The sequence below is a fragment of the Boleophthalmus pectinirostris genome, unplaced genomic scaffold, assembly GCF_026225935.1.
Source record: "Boleophthalmus pectinirostris isolate CB_2022bp ecotype Guang Dong unplaced genomic scaffold, ASM2622593v1 HiC_scaffold_16, whole genome shotgun sequence".
NCBI classification, from domain to species: domain Eukaryota; kingdom Metazoa; phylum Chordata; class Actinopteri; order Gobiiformes; family Gobiidae; genus Boleophthalmus; species Boleophthalmus pectinirostris.
Genome location: NW_026571095.1, coordinates 4611390 through 4626362, shown reverse-complemented (window position 1 = coordinate 4626362; position 14973 = coordinate 4611390). Strand labels below are relative to the sequence as shown.

The window sequence follows — 14973 nt, the reverse complement described above, 5'->3', positions numbered from 1 at the left end:
CTGCTTTTTCAATGCAGTAAATATCTTTAAATAGCATAATAATATGTTTTATTATGCACTTTAGGACTGCATTAACATCAAGGGAGCTATGGCCAAATTTGTTTAAAAGTTATATTTGATCATGCATTACTTTTAAAAAATCAACTTTGAACATTTTCCACAAAATAGACCTTGTAATGATCTATATTTGAGAGACTGAAGATGAAATGTTGATAATCTATTCTTTTAGTTTATTTATTTTAGGGATTAAAAATTTTGAAATGAATTATAAATAGATTTAAATTAGTCATTTTGTCTGCTGCATACTAAAATACTGTCTACAAACTATGAACATCTTCTGAATCATAGTAGTGGTGGCTATTTTAAAATCCAAAGTCCCCTGCTTTTCTCTGAGTCATGATCAAGCAGCACAGTGAGCTACTATTACGTAAGAAATGAGTTGTTGAGAGTGAAACAATCAGTGCAGATTTGAGTCAAGGTTAGGCCCAAAAAGAAGATACAAGATACAGCTATTTTGTGCAAGTTACCAACATGCACATTTTAACTTCCACATACTAAATAACTCTTCATGTTTTGTTTGTAGAATGGATTCAGTTGCCAAAGCTTTGGAGGAAGTGCTCACATCGGCTTTGCCACAGGGCTGTATCACGGTTGGGGTCTACGAAGCTGCCAAATCGCTCAATGTGTAAGTATACAAAAACAGAACTGTTGCATAACCCGGTGCGTGTGTGACCTCAAGTATTAGCACAAACAGACATTTTTCGTGGCTACTCCAGTTCAGTCTAAATACGCACGACTTTATTTATTCAAACATTCTTTACGTCATCCGATGTTATTTTGTTCCTAACTTTGAAGCAGTAGAAATGCAATGATGGGAGAGTGGGATAGAGCTGGTGTTGGGGAAGAGGAAAGGTTGTGGAGGATGGTGGTTTTGCTGCTGCGGTGTAGATAAGACAATAGGATAATGCATGAGAGAAGTTGTGCATTAATCAATATGATAAAAAATACAAATAAAAATGATAATAGTGGGTACATTTACATGGCCAGTAATTATAAAATGACTTGATAATTAGTGAATAAAATGGATTTCAGACTAACTTTTTAATAGCTCTTTCAATCTTTAAGTTGTTTCCCTTTGTCATATTAGTTTACCCCTTTTTTGTCACTTTTTATTTAGTCAAAACAGTCAGAAAAAAGTCAGAATACTCACACTAGATCTAACAGTTAACATGACATTTCAGTAATCTGATCACTCCAGAAATCAGATAATGATCAGATTTCGGGTGTGGATGCAAACAGTGAATGTAACCCTTTGGCATCATAAGGCAAAAGTAAAGTTTGATCTATTTATAGGCGCATTGTGTAACTTTTCTGGTGGAAAGTTCGTCATATACTTTTCTCCATGGAGATGTTATTGCTTTGTTTAGAATGTTTCACAGTATGGTAATAAACCTTTTTATCTTCAACCAAACCAAACCATGTTATAGGTCAGGTACCTATTATTAACCCCAATTTCTCCTTTTGTTTTCCTGTCACAGAGACCCAGATAATGTGGTTCTGTGCATCCTGGCCACGGACGGCGAGGATGTGAAAGACGTGGCGCTCCAGATTCACTTCACCCTGATTCAGGCCTTCTGCTGCGAAAACGACATCAACATCCTGCGAGTGAACAACACACAGCGTCTGGCCCAGATCCTGTGCGGGGGAGGAGGCCCGGAGAGGGGGAGGCAGAGCGGAGGAGAGCCCCTGGACCTACACTGCGTCCTGGTCACGGTGAGGAGCGAAGTTTTGAACTGATGGGGTAAAGAAACAGAGAATGGGGGACACTGGTTTAATACTGGGAGTTGAGTTATAAGTTATGATTTCTTGACATTTCTGAGTTTTAGTTGACTAAAAACATGTTTAGTCGACTAAAGACATTTCCTGCTGATTGCTTAGTTGACTAAAAAGGAGTCCTAGGAAACTGTTTTTATTGAAAAGCTCATTGAACTAGTGAATCATGAGTTTGATCAGCCTTTTTAGATATAAATACCAAATCTTAAGCTCACTCACTCATTAACTTCTCCTTTCTGTCGACTTAACTAAAGAAGTACAGCCCTATTGCTCAGATATCCAAAAGTAATACAATGGTTCACTGTTTAAAATGTAGAATTTGAGGTCATTTTGAGGTCACGTTGAGGTCACGTTGAGGTCATGTTGAGGTCATGTTGAGGTCATGTTGAGTGCGTTCATGCTTGTGTATAAAAACTGTGATTCAACCTGGACTAAAGCAGAACTAGAACACAACTAAAAGGCTCAAACCCGGACTAAACACAACTATAAAAGAACCAAAGATTGCTAAGATTGTAATTTATGAACTGTTTGTCTGAAAGATTGAGATAAAGCATATTATCTTCAGTTCAGTTGTTTTAAGTGCAGGGTCTCGGGGGTTAGGTTTCACAAAAGGGTCCAAAAATAGTCTGTGCTGTTTGACCTTGTAGCTTTAAACAGAAAAAGAACAACAGTGTAACAAATTAATAGAACACAGAGATCTGTTTGTGAAATCCCACTTTGCCGGCCGTAAGGGTATTTGCATTCCCCTAATATAACCCACATTTGGAAACTTGCTCAACCTTTCCTCTGAAAATCAAATCCTGGAAGCGGCCGTTGTAAAGCAGTTACAACACAGACACATGACTGAAACTCATATTCCCTCTAGAACTTGTCAGGACATGCGCCGTCTCCACCCCTTTATGACTTCAATGGAATTTAAATACAGGGAAATACCTCTGGCACGGGATATGGGAAACTAATGTCTTTTTTCTTTTTTCTCTTTATTGTTCCAGAGTCCACATTCAAACACATGGAAGGACCCAGCGCTTAGCAAGGTCAACCGTTTCTGCAGAGAGAGCCGCTGCATGGACCAATGGGTGCCTATAATTAACCTCCCCGATCGATGAAACTCACCTTCAAAAAGACCAAGCTGGACATGTTCGAATTATTAACTGTCCTCCAGAGAACAGCGCGGTAACAGACACTTTACCGCTACAAAGATCAAATCCCACGCCGAGCTGAAATGGAGAAACAAGGAAAATGTGATTAAAAAAAGCAAACTTGACGGATCTCTGCTAGATTTGGGGTCCGTCAGCCACCGTAGTTGAGATGGCGGGAGGAGCGAGCGTGCCTTTTTCAAACCGGACACTGTACAGAAGGACGGACGGGTCGTGTGATGGTTGCCGGGGGAAACGCAAAACAAATAAAAAAAACGAGGGGCCCTGAAAGTCTGGCCCCTCTTTCTCTCACTAAATAAAGCACTTGCGAAACACTGGACATTGCATCGTTTGATTGTTAATGTTATTATTGTAATTTAAGAAGGGAAGGGCTATGCATCCAGTGAAGACATTCTGTGTTTTTTTCCCTATATGGACTGTTTCTTGACGCAATTATTATTATTATTATTATTATTAATATTATTATTATACACATAGTTCTTTTGTTACAATTTAAGTTATTTCTAATGGTATTTAAGTATATTTATGTTGCATTTTTTACATTTAACTATTTGCGAAATCTGAATTCTGACACATGTATTTGCTGTCAATAAATGAGTATTTTTGGACCAGAATTTACTCTCTTGTATTGTTTCTGAGCATAACAATATTTGGTAAGCGAGAACATGAGGCTAGAATTATGTAATATAATGTGTGTAGTGTTGTCAAGTGTTGTAGAGGTCAGACAGAGCATGCCTACAGTGACTATAACACCCACCAACACATCAGATGTAAAGGACAAACAGTGTTGGGAAGGTTACTTTTAAAATGTATTCCCCTACAGATTACAGATTACATACCCCAAAATGTAGTTTGTAACATAATCCATTAAATGACTTTAGGTGAGTAACATAATCTGAATACTTTGGATTACATGATTTGCTGTAAAGTAGCAAAGACGAGGAAATCTTCACTTAAGATGTTTTGTCTGCTAAAAGAAAATAAAAAGCCCAGACTTTACTGAACCAAATTTAAATATGATTGATAGAAGATGAGGGGACACGGTCCACAAGGCATGGTTTAGTCCTGTTAAATCCTAGTTTAGTCCTAGTTTAGTCCTGGTTTAGACCTGGTTTAGTCCTGGTTTAGACCTGGTTTAGATCCTGGTTTAGACCTGGTTTAGTCCTGGTTTAGTCCTGGTTTAGACCTGGTTTAGACCTGGTTTAGTCCTGGTTTAGTCCTGGTTTAGTCCTGGTTTAGTCCTGGTTTAGTCCTGGTTTAGACCTGGTTTAGACCTGGTTTAGGGTTTAGTCCTGGTTTAGTCCTGGTTTAGAGACCTGGTTTAGTCCTGGTTTAGTCCTGGTTTAGACCTGGTTTACCTGGTTTAGACCTGGTTTAGACCTGGTTTAGTCCTGGTTTAGACCTGGTTTAGTCCTGGTTTAGACCTGGTTTAGACCTGGTTTAGTCCTGGTTTAGACCTGGTGTAGACCTGGTTTAGTCCTGGTTTAGCCCAAAATGTGAAAACAGGAAAATACCTCCATGTAATCCATTTATTTCAACAAAGTAACTGTAATCCAATTACCACTCATTGAAACAGTAACTGTAACTGAATACAGTTACTCATAATTTGTACTCTGATTATGTAATGCTAGCACATGTAATCTGTTACTCCCCAACACTGGTTATCCATCTCTACATCCTTAACCCGCAAGTTTACGGTTCCATCAACTCTGGCTCCAATTGACTTTATACTGAAAAATTGTCAACTTTCTGTCTGTAACTGCTGCTGTCAACCTCCTCATTTTGATCTTAAAAAGTTTGTTCATATATTCCTAACATGAAACCTGTCTTTAAATTCACTCGTATAACCTTCCTGCCTCGCTGAGCTTCATTTGACTGGATCCATGCGCTGTAGGTGACGTCACGCTCCTTTAGTCCACTTCTTTACACACTCTATCTCAGTCCATGCACCTGACACACCCTGAGTAAAAAGCAGTGTACTTTCCTTTTAAAAGCAGCATGAACCTTCAGCGGGTGATTGTAAAGGCGGGTCACGTGCGGAGGTCGGGGTCACGCTGCCCCCGCTGGCCCCTGTGCCACCTCGCAACAATAATCCCTAACCCACCCCTCTGGATTCTGCTTCGCTCAGCAGCTCTGGCTCTGTAGCTTCATTCACACTGCTCGCTTTTCAACACTTTTCTGTGTCAGGTCGGACAAGTCGCATCTGTCAAAGTATAGAAAGAGCTTTTATTTATTCAATTGATTATTTATATACTCGGGCTGTTTGTAATGAATAGGAGGTGTTTTTTTTTGCATAGTAGTATTGCACTTTTCAGTTCCACAGACCTGTTGCATCTGTCCAGTTCAAAACAGCGTGAGGTTGTAGTTTTTTAAGTGTTTTTTGTATTCTAGTATTGCACCTGATCACTTCAAATAATAGAATGAACAATATTTATTAAAGTAAAGTAAATAAACAGCTGGTTACAGGTGTCTGCTTAGTTTAGTATTGCACTTTTCACCAATTATTTGCACTATGACAAGGACAAGACAAAGAGCACCTGTCCAGTTCAAAGTTGAAAAATATTTTGGAGTTTTTATTTATTCATTTATTTGCTGTAAATATTTTGGTGACTAGAACAGGTAAAAAGCAAAACAGTATTGCACTTTTCACCAGTTCTCTGCGCACTGTCCAGCTCCAAGTTTTTTTCATTTATTTATGTATTTCTTTATTTGGAGTAAATAATATTCTGGTGTTTGTGTCCAATTCAAAGTACAGAAATAACATTTTTTTAATTAATTTGTTTGTTTATTTACTTAGACAGTTTTTGATGAATAGTAGTTATAACAGGTGGTTTTGTATTCTAGTATTGCACTTTTTCTTTTGCCTCTGCCTTCACAGATGTGTTGCACCTGTCCAGTTCAAACAGAAAGAACATTATTGATTTTTATTGATTAATTTTGTTTGTTTGCTTGTTTATTCATGTATTTGTAGCATTATAATATGGTGGTTACAATAGATGTTTTTGTATTGTATTATTGCACTTTTCACTAGTTCTCTGTGCTTTGATGGCACTTTTCATTTATGTATGTATTTCTTGATTTGGAGTAAATAATATTCTGGTGTTTATGTCCAATTCAAAGTACAGAAAGAATATTTATTAATTTGTTTGTTTATTTACTTAGATAGTTTTTGATGAATAGTAGTTATAACAGGTGGTTTTGTATTCTATTATTGCACTTTTTCTTTTGCCTCTGCCTTCACAGACTTGTATTTACATGATTTATTTATTTTTATGTGTTCATTTTGTGTGTTTGCTTGTTTATTTGTGTATTTGCAGTCATATCATGTGGTGGTTACAGTAGATGTTTTTGTATTGCATGATTGCACTTTTCACCAGTTCTCTGCATATTGTTGTTGTTTTTTTCATGTATTTATGTATTTCTTGATTTTAAGTAAATAATATTCTGGTTACAACATGAGTGTGTGTTCAATTCAAAGTACAGAAACAACATTTATTTATTCATTTGTTTGTTTACTTATTTACTCATACTGTTTTTAATGAATAGTAGTTGTTTTGTATTCTAGTATTGCACTTTTTCTTTTGTTTCTGCCTTCACAGACTTGTTGCACCTTATTGCACCTTTTTCTTTCTTTCTTTCTTTCTATGTATTTATTTGTCTGTAGGTTGTTACATCAGATGGTTTTGTTATGAAACATCAAAATTTTTTCCTCGCGTTTATGTATACATTTTTTGTTTGTTTTTATTTCGTTTAAATTCATTTGTGTCATTTACTACATAAGACAGAGGTTGCATCAGGCCTGTCTTTTGAAATATTGCTTTGTCATTGCCCTTGAGACTGTGCCTACGGGGAATCACATGACAGACTCTAAGCAGGAGAAGGAAAAAAAAAAAAAACAGAAGAAAAGCTGGCCTGTTTTCATATCGTGTAATAACTCGTGCTGTAGTTTCCCTTCCAACTGGGCCAAAGACACGCTGGAGCTGCTGACTGACTCCTTTTTTTTTTTTTTTCTTCTAACTTTATTGATAAGGTTGCAAATACAGCAGCTGATCTTGCATCAACCTGGAAAGTACAGAGGTGAAAGAAAGATAATATCAAATAAGAATTCTAATTTAAGTGTTTTATTTTAGTGTAAAAAAATCTATACATACATGCTGAACAAAAACAAGAAAAAACATTAAAGTTGCACTGTGTGACTTTTTGGTTGGGGGTCTGTCACCTTCTTGTTTCCAGTGTTGGGAAGGTGACTTTTAAAATGTATTCCCTTACAAATTACAGATTACATACCCCAAAATGTAGTTTGTAATGTAATCCATTAAATTACTTAAAGTGAGTAATGTAATCTGAATACTTTGGATTACTTGATTTTCTGTAGAGAAGCAAAGACGAGGAAATCTTCACATAAAATGTTTTTTTTCTGCTAAAAGAAAATAAAAAGCCCAGACTTTACTTAACCAAATTAAAAAATATTATTGATAGAAGACGAGGAGACACGTCCACACGGCAGGATTTAGTCCTGTTAAAAACTGTTTTAGTCCTGGTTTAGATCTAGTTTAGTCCTGGTTTAGATCTAGTTTAGACCTGGTTTTAGTCCTGGGTTCAGTTCTGGTTCAATCCTGAATTATTCCTGGTTTAGACTTGGTTAAAAAAAAAAAGAAAAAAGAAAGGGATATAGCCCAAAATGTGAAAACAGGAAAATACCGCCGTGTAATCTCATTTATTTCAACAAAGTAACTGTAATCCAATTACCACTCACTGAAACAGTAACTGTAACTGAATACAGTTACTCATAATTTGTACTCTGATTATGTAACTCCAGTACATGTAATCTGTTACTCCCCAACACTGCTTGTTTCTATGGTGATGTCATTGTTCTGTTTAGAATGTTCCACAGTGTGACATTAAACATTTTTACCTTATGTTTATTTAATTACAGGTGGTTTTATGGCTCAAAAATACCTAGAAAATCAGACATTTTGACTGTGAGCGGTGTCGCCTCTCCACAGATCTGACCTGTAACTTGGTCTAATCTGGTCTCCATGAAGATACAAAGGTTTAATGCCATAATGTGAAACATTTAAGACAAAGTAATAACATCTGCATGGAGAAAAGCATTTGACAGACCCTTCACCAGAAAAGTTACACAATGCATCTTTAAGTTCATCTATTTAAAGATGCACTGTAACTTTTCTCCATGGAGATGTTGCTTTACCTGAAATGTTCCCCTGTATGGCATTAAACATATCTAACTATCTCCATAGAAACAAGCAGAAGCAGGTATCCATGTTACACGTTAGATCTGTGGAGGGTCGAGTCCTTTAACAGTTCGAATGTTTGTTTTTCAGGGTGTTTTTGAGCAATAAAACAAGTGTAACTTTTTAAATGAGAATGAGAGAAGTTAAAGGTGCACTGGGTCATTTTTCTGGTGGAGAGTCTGTCACATGCTTTTCTTCACGGAGTTGTTATTGCTTTGTCTGGAATGTTTCACAGTATGGCATTAAACCTGTCTATTTTCATGCAGACCAAACCAGACCAAGTTCCAGGTCAGATCTGTGGAGAGGCGACCCCGCTCACAGTCAGAATGTTGGTTTTTCTAGGTATTTTTGAGCTGCACAAAGAAAATATAACTATATTGACTCACATTAGTGCCAAGTGCAAAATAGTTTTCCTTAATTATACACTTGTTTAAAAATTGTATTTTTACCAACCTACAAAAACTGAGGATGTCTCAGTTTTTTATTTTGAAAATCTAGTCACTCTGCAAATTGACCACTAACTAAACGCTCTACTAGTTATTTGTTATTCAGTATTAATATTTGGGTCCGGTCAAGCAGTAACGGAGGGAAACAGGGGCAGATTTTTGACATTCAAATGTCTCTTATTCAGAAACTAGAGGGACTATTGAAATAAGTAAAGTATCAGAATGTAGGAAAGAGTTACACTCCAACAGGGTCAAGTTAAACCTGTGATATTCTTTCAAGTTGTTGACAAAAAATTAAAAAACTAATGTCGCTAACGGAGGGAATGAAATATGCAGCACTTTTTGGGCAATAAATCCAAACAGTGATAACTCTTGGTTCTCACTTCCATATCCTTAACAAACTGGTTTGAATATTTGCTTCATATAGTTTTCTACCATATGGTACAAGATTAGGTTGAAAAACCTCTTACTTTTTGAGTCATGAGATTTTTTATTAAGAAAGGTCATGGTAACGGAGGGAAAATTGTGCAAACAAGTAGAAGGTGCAGGATTTTACATCATTTGTTGCTTTTTTCTTCTGAATACTTTAATATTACTTCAAAATGAAAGGAAACTATTTCTATAAAATATGTCAGTCCTTCCAAGAACATTTTTATCATTTTAAATACTTTTTTTTTGAAAAATCATGTCCCTTCATCAACAGTTCAAAGATGGAATGACACAAGATATGATGAAATATATCAATTTATTGACATGATTTGCAGGTCTTTGAAATTTGGGAAATAATTTTTGTTCCATGTTTCATACATGGTCTGTTTAAAACATATGGAACTTTAGAACCAAAAATGGTACAGAAAAAAGGTCAACAGTTTCATAAACTAGAGTACATATGTATCTGTTCAATACATTTTTATATCAGATGCATTAACTTGAATTTTTGACCTTGATGTTTACTTCTGCTTGACCGGGCCCATTTATAAAGCAGTTATTAAAATAAACATGTAGTAGTTAGTTAATAAGCTGGTAGTTTATGAACAACAGCATCAATTTTTAACAATACTAACGGTGGAAGGTCCGTCAGATGCTTTTCTCCATGGAGACGTTATTACTTTGTTGGAATGTTTCACAGTATGGTATTAAACCTTTATATCTCCATGGAGACCAAACTAGACCAAGTTACAGGTCAGATCTGTGGAGAGGCGACCCCACTCACAGTCACAATGTTTGTTTTTCGAGGTATTTTTGAGCCATAAAACCCCCTGTAATTGAATAAATATAAAGTAGAGCTGTTTAATGTCACACTGTGGAACATTTCAGGCAGAGCAATGACATGTCTATAGAAACAAGCAGGTTACAGACTCCCAAAAAGTTACACAGTGCACTTTTAACCTGAATACACTCAATACAGTATTTTTCTGGGGTAGTATGAATGCAGAGATAAAACTGTCCGTATTGTGGAAACACTGAACATTTTCAGTTAATTAAAGAGGACTTCATGACAAATTAGAAAGTAAATAGAGTAGAGAGAGTGATGTGTGTTTTTTGATCTTCTTTGTTTCAGTTTCATGTCATCACCAAACTGAAAACAACACTGCTGCAGATGACTAAAGAAAAGTCCAGACTTAAACAGACGCTGGCTTCAAAAACAACACACGCTCACATAGTTTTGAGATGAGCTCCAGCGAAGTATGACATCATGTGTTTGTGACATTTCTACTTCATTTGATGGTGACAATACAAATACCTGCTGCAAATATAAATTATAGTTTTACACGAAACAAGAAGCAAATTGTGAAGAAAAGCTGTAAAATATGTTGAAAATATCATGAAGTAAAGAGTTCTAAATGTACATATAACATACAAAAACATCAAGTTCGTCCCAAGTTACACCCAAGAATCACTTTTTTCTGTGACTTTGAGCGTTATCTCGACAAAATAAAGGTGTTTACTTGTGTTTTTTCATCAAATGATACTTTCTGAAAACTTTAGAGAAGTTTTGGCCCAGTGTACATTACAGTATGGTTGCTAGGTAACAGTTATGGAATTCCCAAGTGTGACGTCATGATTTCCAACCGGGAAGTACAATTTTAAACCTGAAAAAATGGCCAAATTGGGAAAAGGAAAGTTAAATCTTAAATACAGTGATTTTATTTGTGTTTTTGGTGAAATGTGTGGTCTGTCATGGGCACGTTAAAGATATAAATGAAAGATTATTAAAGATTATTAATTAAAGATATTGATTTTTTTGTGTATTCATGAGATGTGAGACACTAGTTTATCTGTTCAAATCCAGACTCAGAGCAGTTCTGTTTCGCCGTACTTTTCCTCTTCTTCTCTCTTAATGTTCATTTTATGTTGATTATTTATGGTTTGGTATGTTTGTATTGTGATTTTAATGTCTTTCTTATTCTCTAAAGCACTTGTGTATGAATTGTGCTGGACAAATAAACGTGCCGTGCCTTAATCACTCTTGAATACAGTTTCTGTTCGACTCATTGAAATGAGAAAGTATCACGATCCACTTTAGCTACTCTACAAACATGTATTGCAGATGTATTGCAGCATGCTACAGGATTATAAAAGGGGCAGATAAAAGCACTTTTGTTTATATAAACAGAAAATTCAAGGGTGGATTTAGTGTTATAAAGACCAGCTTCAACATTTGTGGATTTTTCTTTTCAAATACATTATAATTTGAAGGAAAAACTGGCAGTAGTAGCTAAAAAACAGAGGGAACTACATAGACCATGATCCTTTGCAGATTCAGTTCTGGCTATATGAAGAAATAACTGTTATTAAGCACTTTTAAATCTTTCATTCTTTGTATTATAATAGAACTACCATATTTTTCTGACTATAAGTTGCATTTTGTTCATGGTTTGGGTGTTTCCTGCGACATCTTCTGGTGGTAAAATGTTCACATTGAAGTGTGGAGAGGTTCTAGTCTTGTGTGTGAGGATCTGCTGCTCCTGTTCCTCCTGTACCACTGTCACTTCACTCTACTGCACATGTCTCCTGCAGAAAGAGCCTCTGTCCTGCTGTAAGTAGTGAAATATTCAGCTGAAAACTGTAATCGAGCAGCAGAAAGAGAGTTTGGAGTGAGTGAGAAACTTGTGAGGGACTGGTGGAAAGTGAGGATGAAGAACATAGATCCACAGTAACCGGGAGGATGCACCATGAAACTTTCCTGAAGTCACTGGATGGATGAACAAAACCTGGACTTCAGTGACACTGAAACCATCCTGTTGGGATTCAGAAAGACCCGAATAATTCTAACTGGAACTGATGCTGAGTCTGACGACAGAGACACAGAAGAGTTTGCGTCGCTCTGTTTACCTCCGGAGGTCGAGGTCGAGTTGTTCAGAAGTGACACCGAGGATGAAGAATTGAATGGATTTAGTGATTTGGAGTGAGATGGAGAGTTTGGTTAAACTTGTTCTGTTCTGTTGTTTATGTTATAGTTTATCTGAAGAACTGTTCATATGTGACGTTAACAGTCTGTTGTTCTCTCTTTTATTCTTATTACTAGAACTTGACTTTACACAGGAAATGTCTGCTCCTGGTCTCTGATTTTGTAAAATAAATTTCCCCGAAAAAGTGTGACTAATTCAGTGCCGCTTATACATGTTTTTTCTTCTTCATTATGCATTTTTGGCTGGTGCGACTTATGCTTTGGGGCGATTTATAGTCTGGAAAATACAGTAATGGCTTCTGGGGGCATTTTAAAAGGAAAAATGTTCACAATTCACAAAATATCACAAATACCGTATTGTGAGATGAAAATATTGTACAGAGAGATTTGGATACTGGTACATCCCTGATAACCACAGAGGCTATAGACAGAATGTAGCCCAAATAAATATGATATTGATGATATAGGCTGGACAGTTTTGAAAGTTTGGTAACACGAGAGTGACCAGACGTCCCTATTTACCTGGGACAGTCCCAGTTTTGAGTCCTTTTGTCCCCTGTCCCAGCAGATTTATCCAAAACCAATGATTTGTCCCAGTTTTATACAAGAAATTTCCCAGGTGTTTTTATTTTGACCAAACTGATCCTGCCAACAGTAAAGAGAGACAAACATTTGTTTAGGTACAATACAGAAAAGCTGCTTAAAAATGACCAAAATACAAAGAAAATACAACACTGACTAATAACCAATACAATACTGACTCACGTTAGGGCCAAAAGCAGAATCATTTTTCTTAATTACACACTAGTTTCACAGTTTTATTCTTACCAACCTCCACAAACCAGGGATGTCTCAGTTTTATTTTGAAAATCTGGTCACTGCAAAATGACCTTAAACTAAACGATCTACTAGTTATTTGTTATTCAGCGTTAATTTTTTTAAAAAAAAGTAGTTATTAATTTAAGATAAACATTTAGAAATTAGTTAATAGGATAGTAGTTTATGTACAATAGCATCAGTTTTTAACAATACTAATGAACAGAGGCTAGTAGAGGTGTAACGATGTCCAAGTCTCACGATACGATATTGTCACAGTATGAATCTCACGGTATGAAATTTATTGTGATATCGTTGGAAAGCTCATGATATGGTGGGGAGGCTCATGAGTAGGAATGTGACAATATCCAAATCTCTCGGTACGATATTTTCACAATATACATCTCACGGGATGATATTTATTGTGATATTTTGTGAAGACTAACAAAACTGTGAATATGCTCCTTTTTCCTCTTAAAATGCCTTGACAAGACTTAATCCAAAGACTTAAAAGTGTTAGAACTGTTGTTTCTTCTTGTCGTCTGCACTGAAATGGAGCAAAGGATCATGGTCTATGTAGTTCCCTCTGTCTTTTTTTAACTGTTGCTGCACCATAACTCTTCATTTAAATGTCATCTTTACTTAATTTTCAGATTCCGTTTTCTTGATCAGTCCATGTTTTCACGTCCACTGCTCTCTACTTCTTTTCGTTTTTCTTTAGTTTTTTGTTTCCTTTTTTCTTTTTATTTAATGAGACAGGGACAGTGCACAATTTTGAACCTTAACAGGAGAGATGTTTGTACCAGGTTGTAGCATCAGTGATAATTTCCAGCTGTCGTCCCTGGGCAGGATCATTGATTGATTTAATTTAACTGACCTTGACTATCAACTGTTTTTCCTGGAGACCTGTGTAGCGTGTTTTGGGTTTTCTTTCTCCAACTGCATTTTCTTCATTTGTGATAAAAGTATCACCAAACTCTGCAGCACACTAGAGTCAACTTCATACTTACTACAGTTCTCAAAATGTTCTGCTTGTTACTTTGGTTTATCATCCAAGCTGCAGAATCTCCACATGATTCCCAGGGTAAAACTATCAGTTAAGGACAATGTTATGGACAATGGACAATACTTTGGCTTTGGTCAGACTCACAGACCCTCACCCCCACAAACTCTTTACTAAACACTTACACACTCTGACAAGTTTTGTTTGTCTGTCACCCTGAAGCTCTGAATCCTGCTGTGACGTCATGAAGTGTACAGTAGAACAAACCCTCTGTGCCTGTTTTTTTTTTATTTTTGCAAAGATACAGAAATCAACAGTAGGGATGTAACAATAATTGAAAAATCGTGATATTGTATTGTCAGAGTTCTCACAATAATATCGTGAACCATCACAATATATCGAATTACAAGTCTCTTTGCTTAAGAGCACTCAAACATGCACGAATCACTCCAAATACAACTCCGAGAGAGTAAACGAGAAGGAGGAACAACTATAACGTGGTTAAAGCTGCACTGTGTAACTTTTCTTGAGCGTCCGTCAAACGCTTTTCTCCGTGGAGATGTTATTGCTTTGTCTTGAATGTTCCACAGTATGGCATTAAACCTTTCAATCTTCATGGAGACCAAACTAGACCAAGTTACGGGTCGGATCTGTGGAGAGGCGACGCCGCTCACAGTCACAATGTTGTTTTTCCAGGTATTTTTGAGCTTTTAAACCACCTGTAATTGAATAAATGTAAAGTATTTAATGTCACACTGTGGAACATTCCAGACAGAGCAATGACGTATCCATAGAAACAAACATGTGACAGACCCTCAACTGCAAAGTTACATAAAGCTCTGAAAAGTCAATGTTGCATAATGACTCAGCTTTAATGGATCATATTCGTAAAACTAAAAAAAGCCGAATATAAAAAAAGCTTTAATAAGTAGGTTACTCAAATTTCCTTTACATAAGCAACAAATAAACCACGACAAAAGCTTTAATTGTTGTTGTCTTTCTGCTCTCCCTCTCTCGTCGTCTTTTGTAACTATAAATAGGATCGGTGACA

General features: G+C 36.3%; 1 protein-coding gene across 1 annotated transcript; it reads left to right on the top strand.

The window, feature by feature from the left end:
* The first annotated feature begins 525 nt into the window (after positions 1-525).
* gadd45aa (growth arrest and DNA-damage-inducible, alpha, a) lies at positions 526-3604 on the top strand. The gene is made up of 3 exons (XM_055152058.1): positions 526-685; positions 1539-1773; positions 2826-3604. Exons 1-3 carry the CDS (start codon positions 585-587, stop codon positions 2937-2939), a joined length of 450 nt encoding a protein of 149 aa, XP_055008033.1. The 5' UTR covers positions 526-584; the 3' UTR covers positions 2940-3604.
* The last annotated feature ends 11369 nt before the right edge of the window (positions 3605-14973 follow it).

Bases quoted from the DNA above. Each gene is read 5' to 3' on its own strand.
- gadd45aa (XM_055152058.1), top strand. From the start codon at position 585: ATGGATTCAGTTGCCAAAGCTTTGGAGGAAGTGCTCACATCGGCTTTG. The intron at 686-1,538 runs GTAAGTATACAA...TTCCTGTCACAG, and splicing joins GCTGCCAAATCGCTCAATGT to AGACCCAGATAATGTGGTTC. The intron at 1,774-2,825 runs GTGAGGAGCGAA...TTATTGTTCCAG, and splicing joins TACACTGCGTCCTGGTCACG to AGTCCACATTCAAACACATG.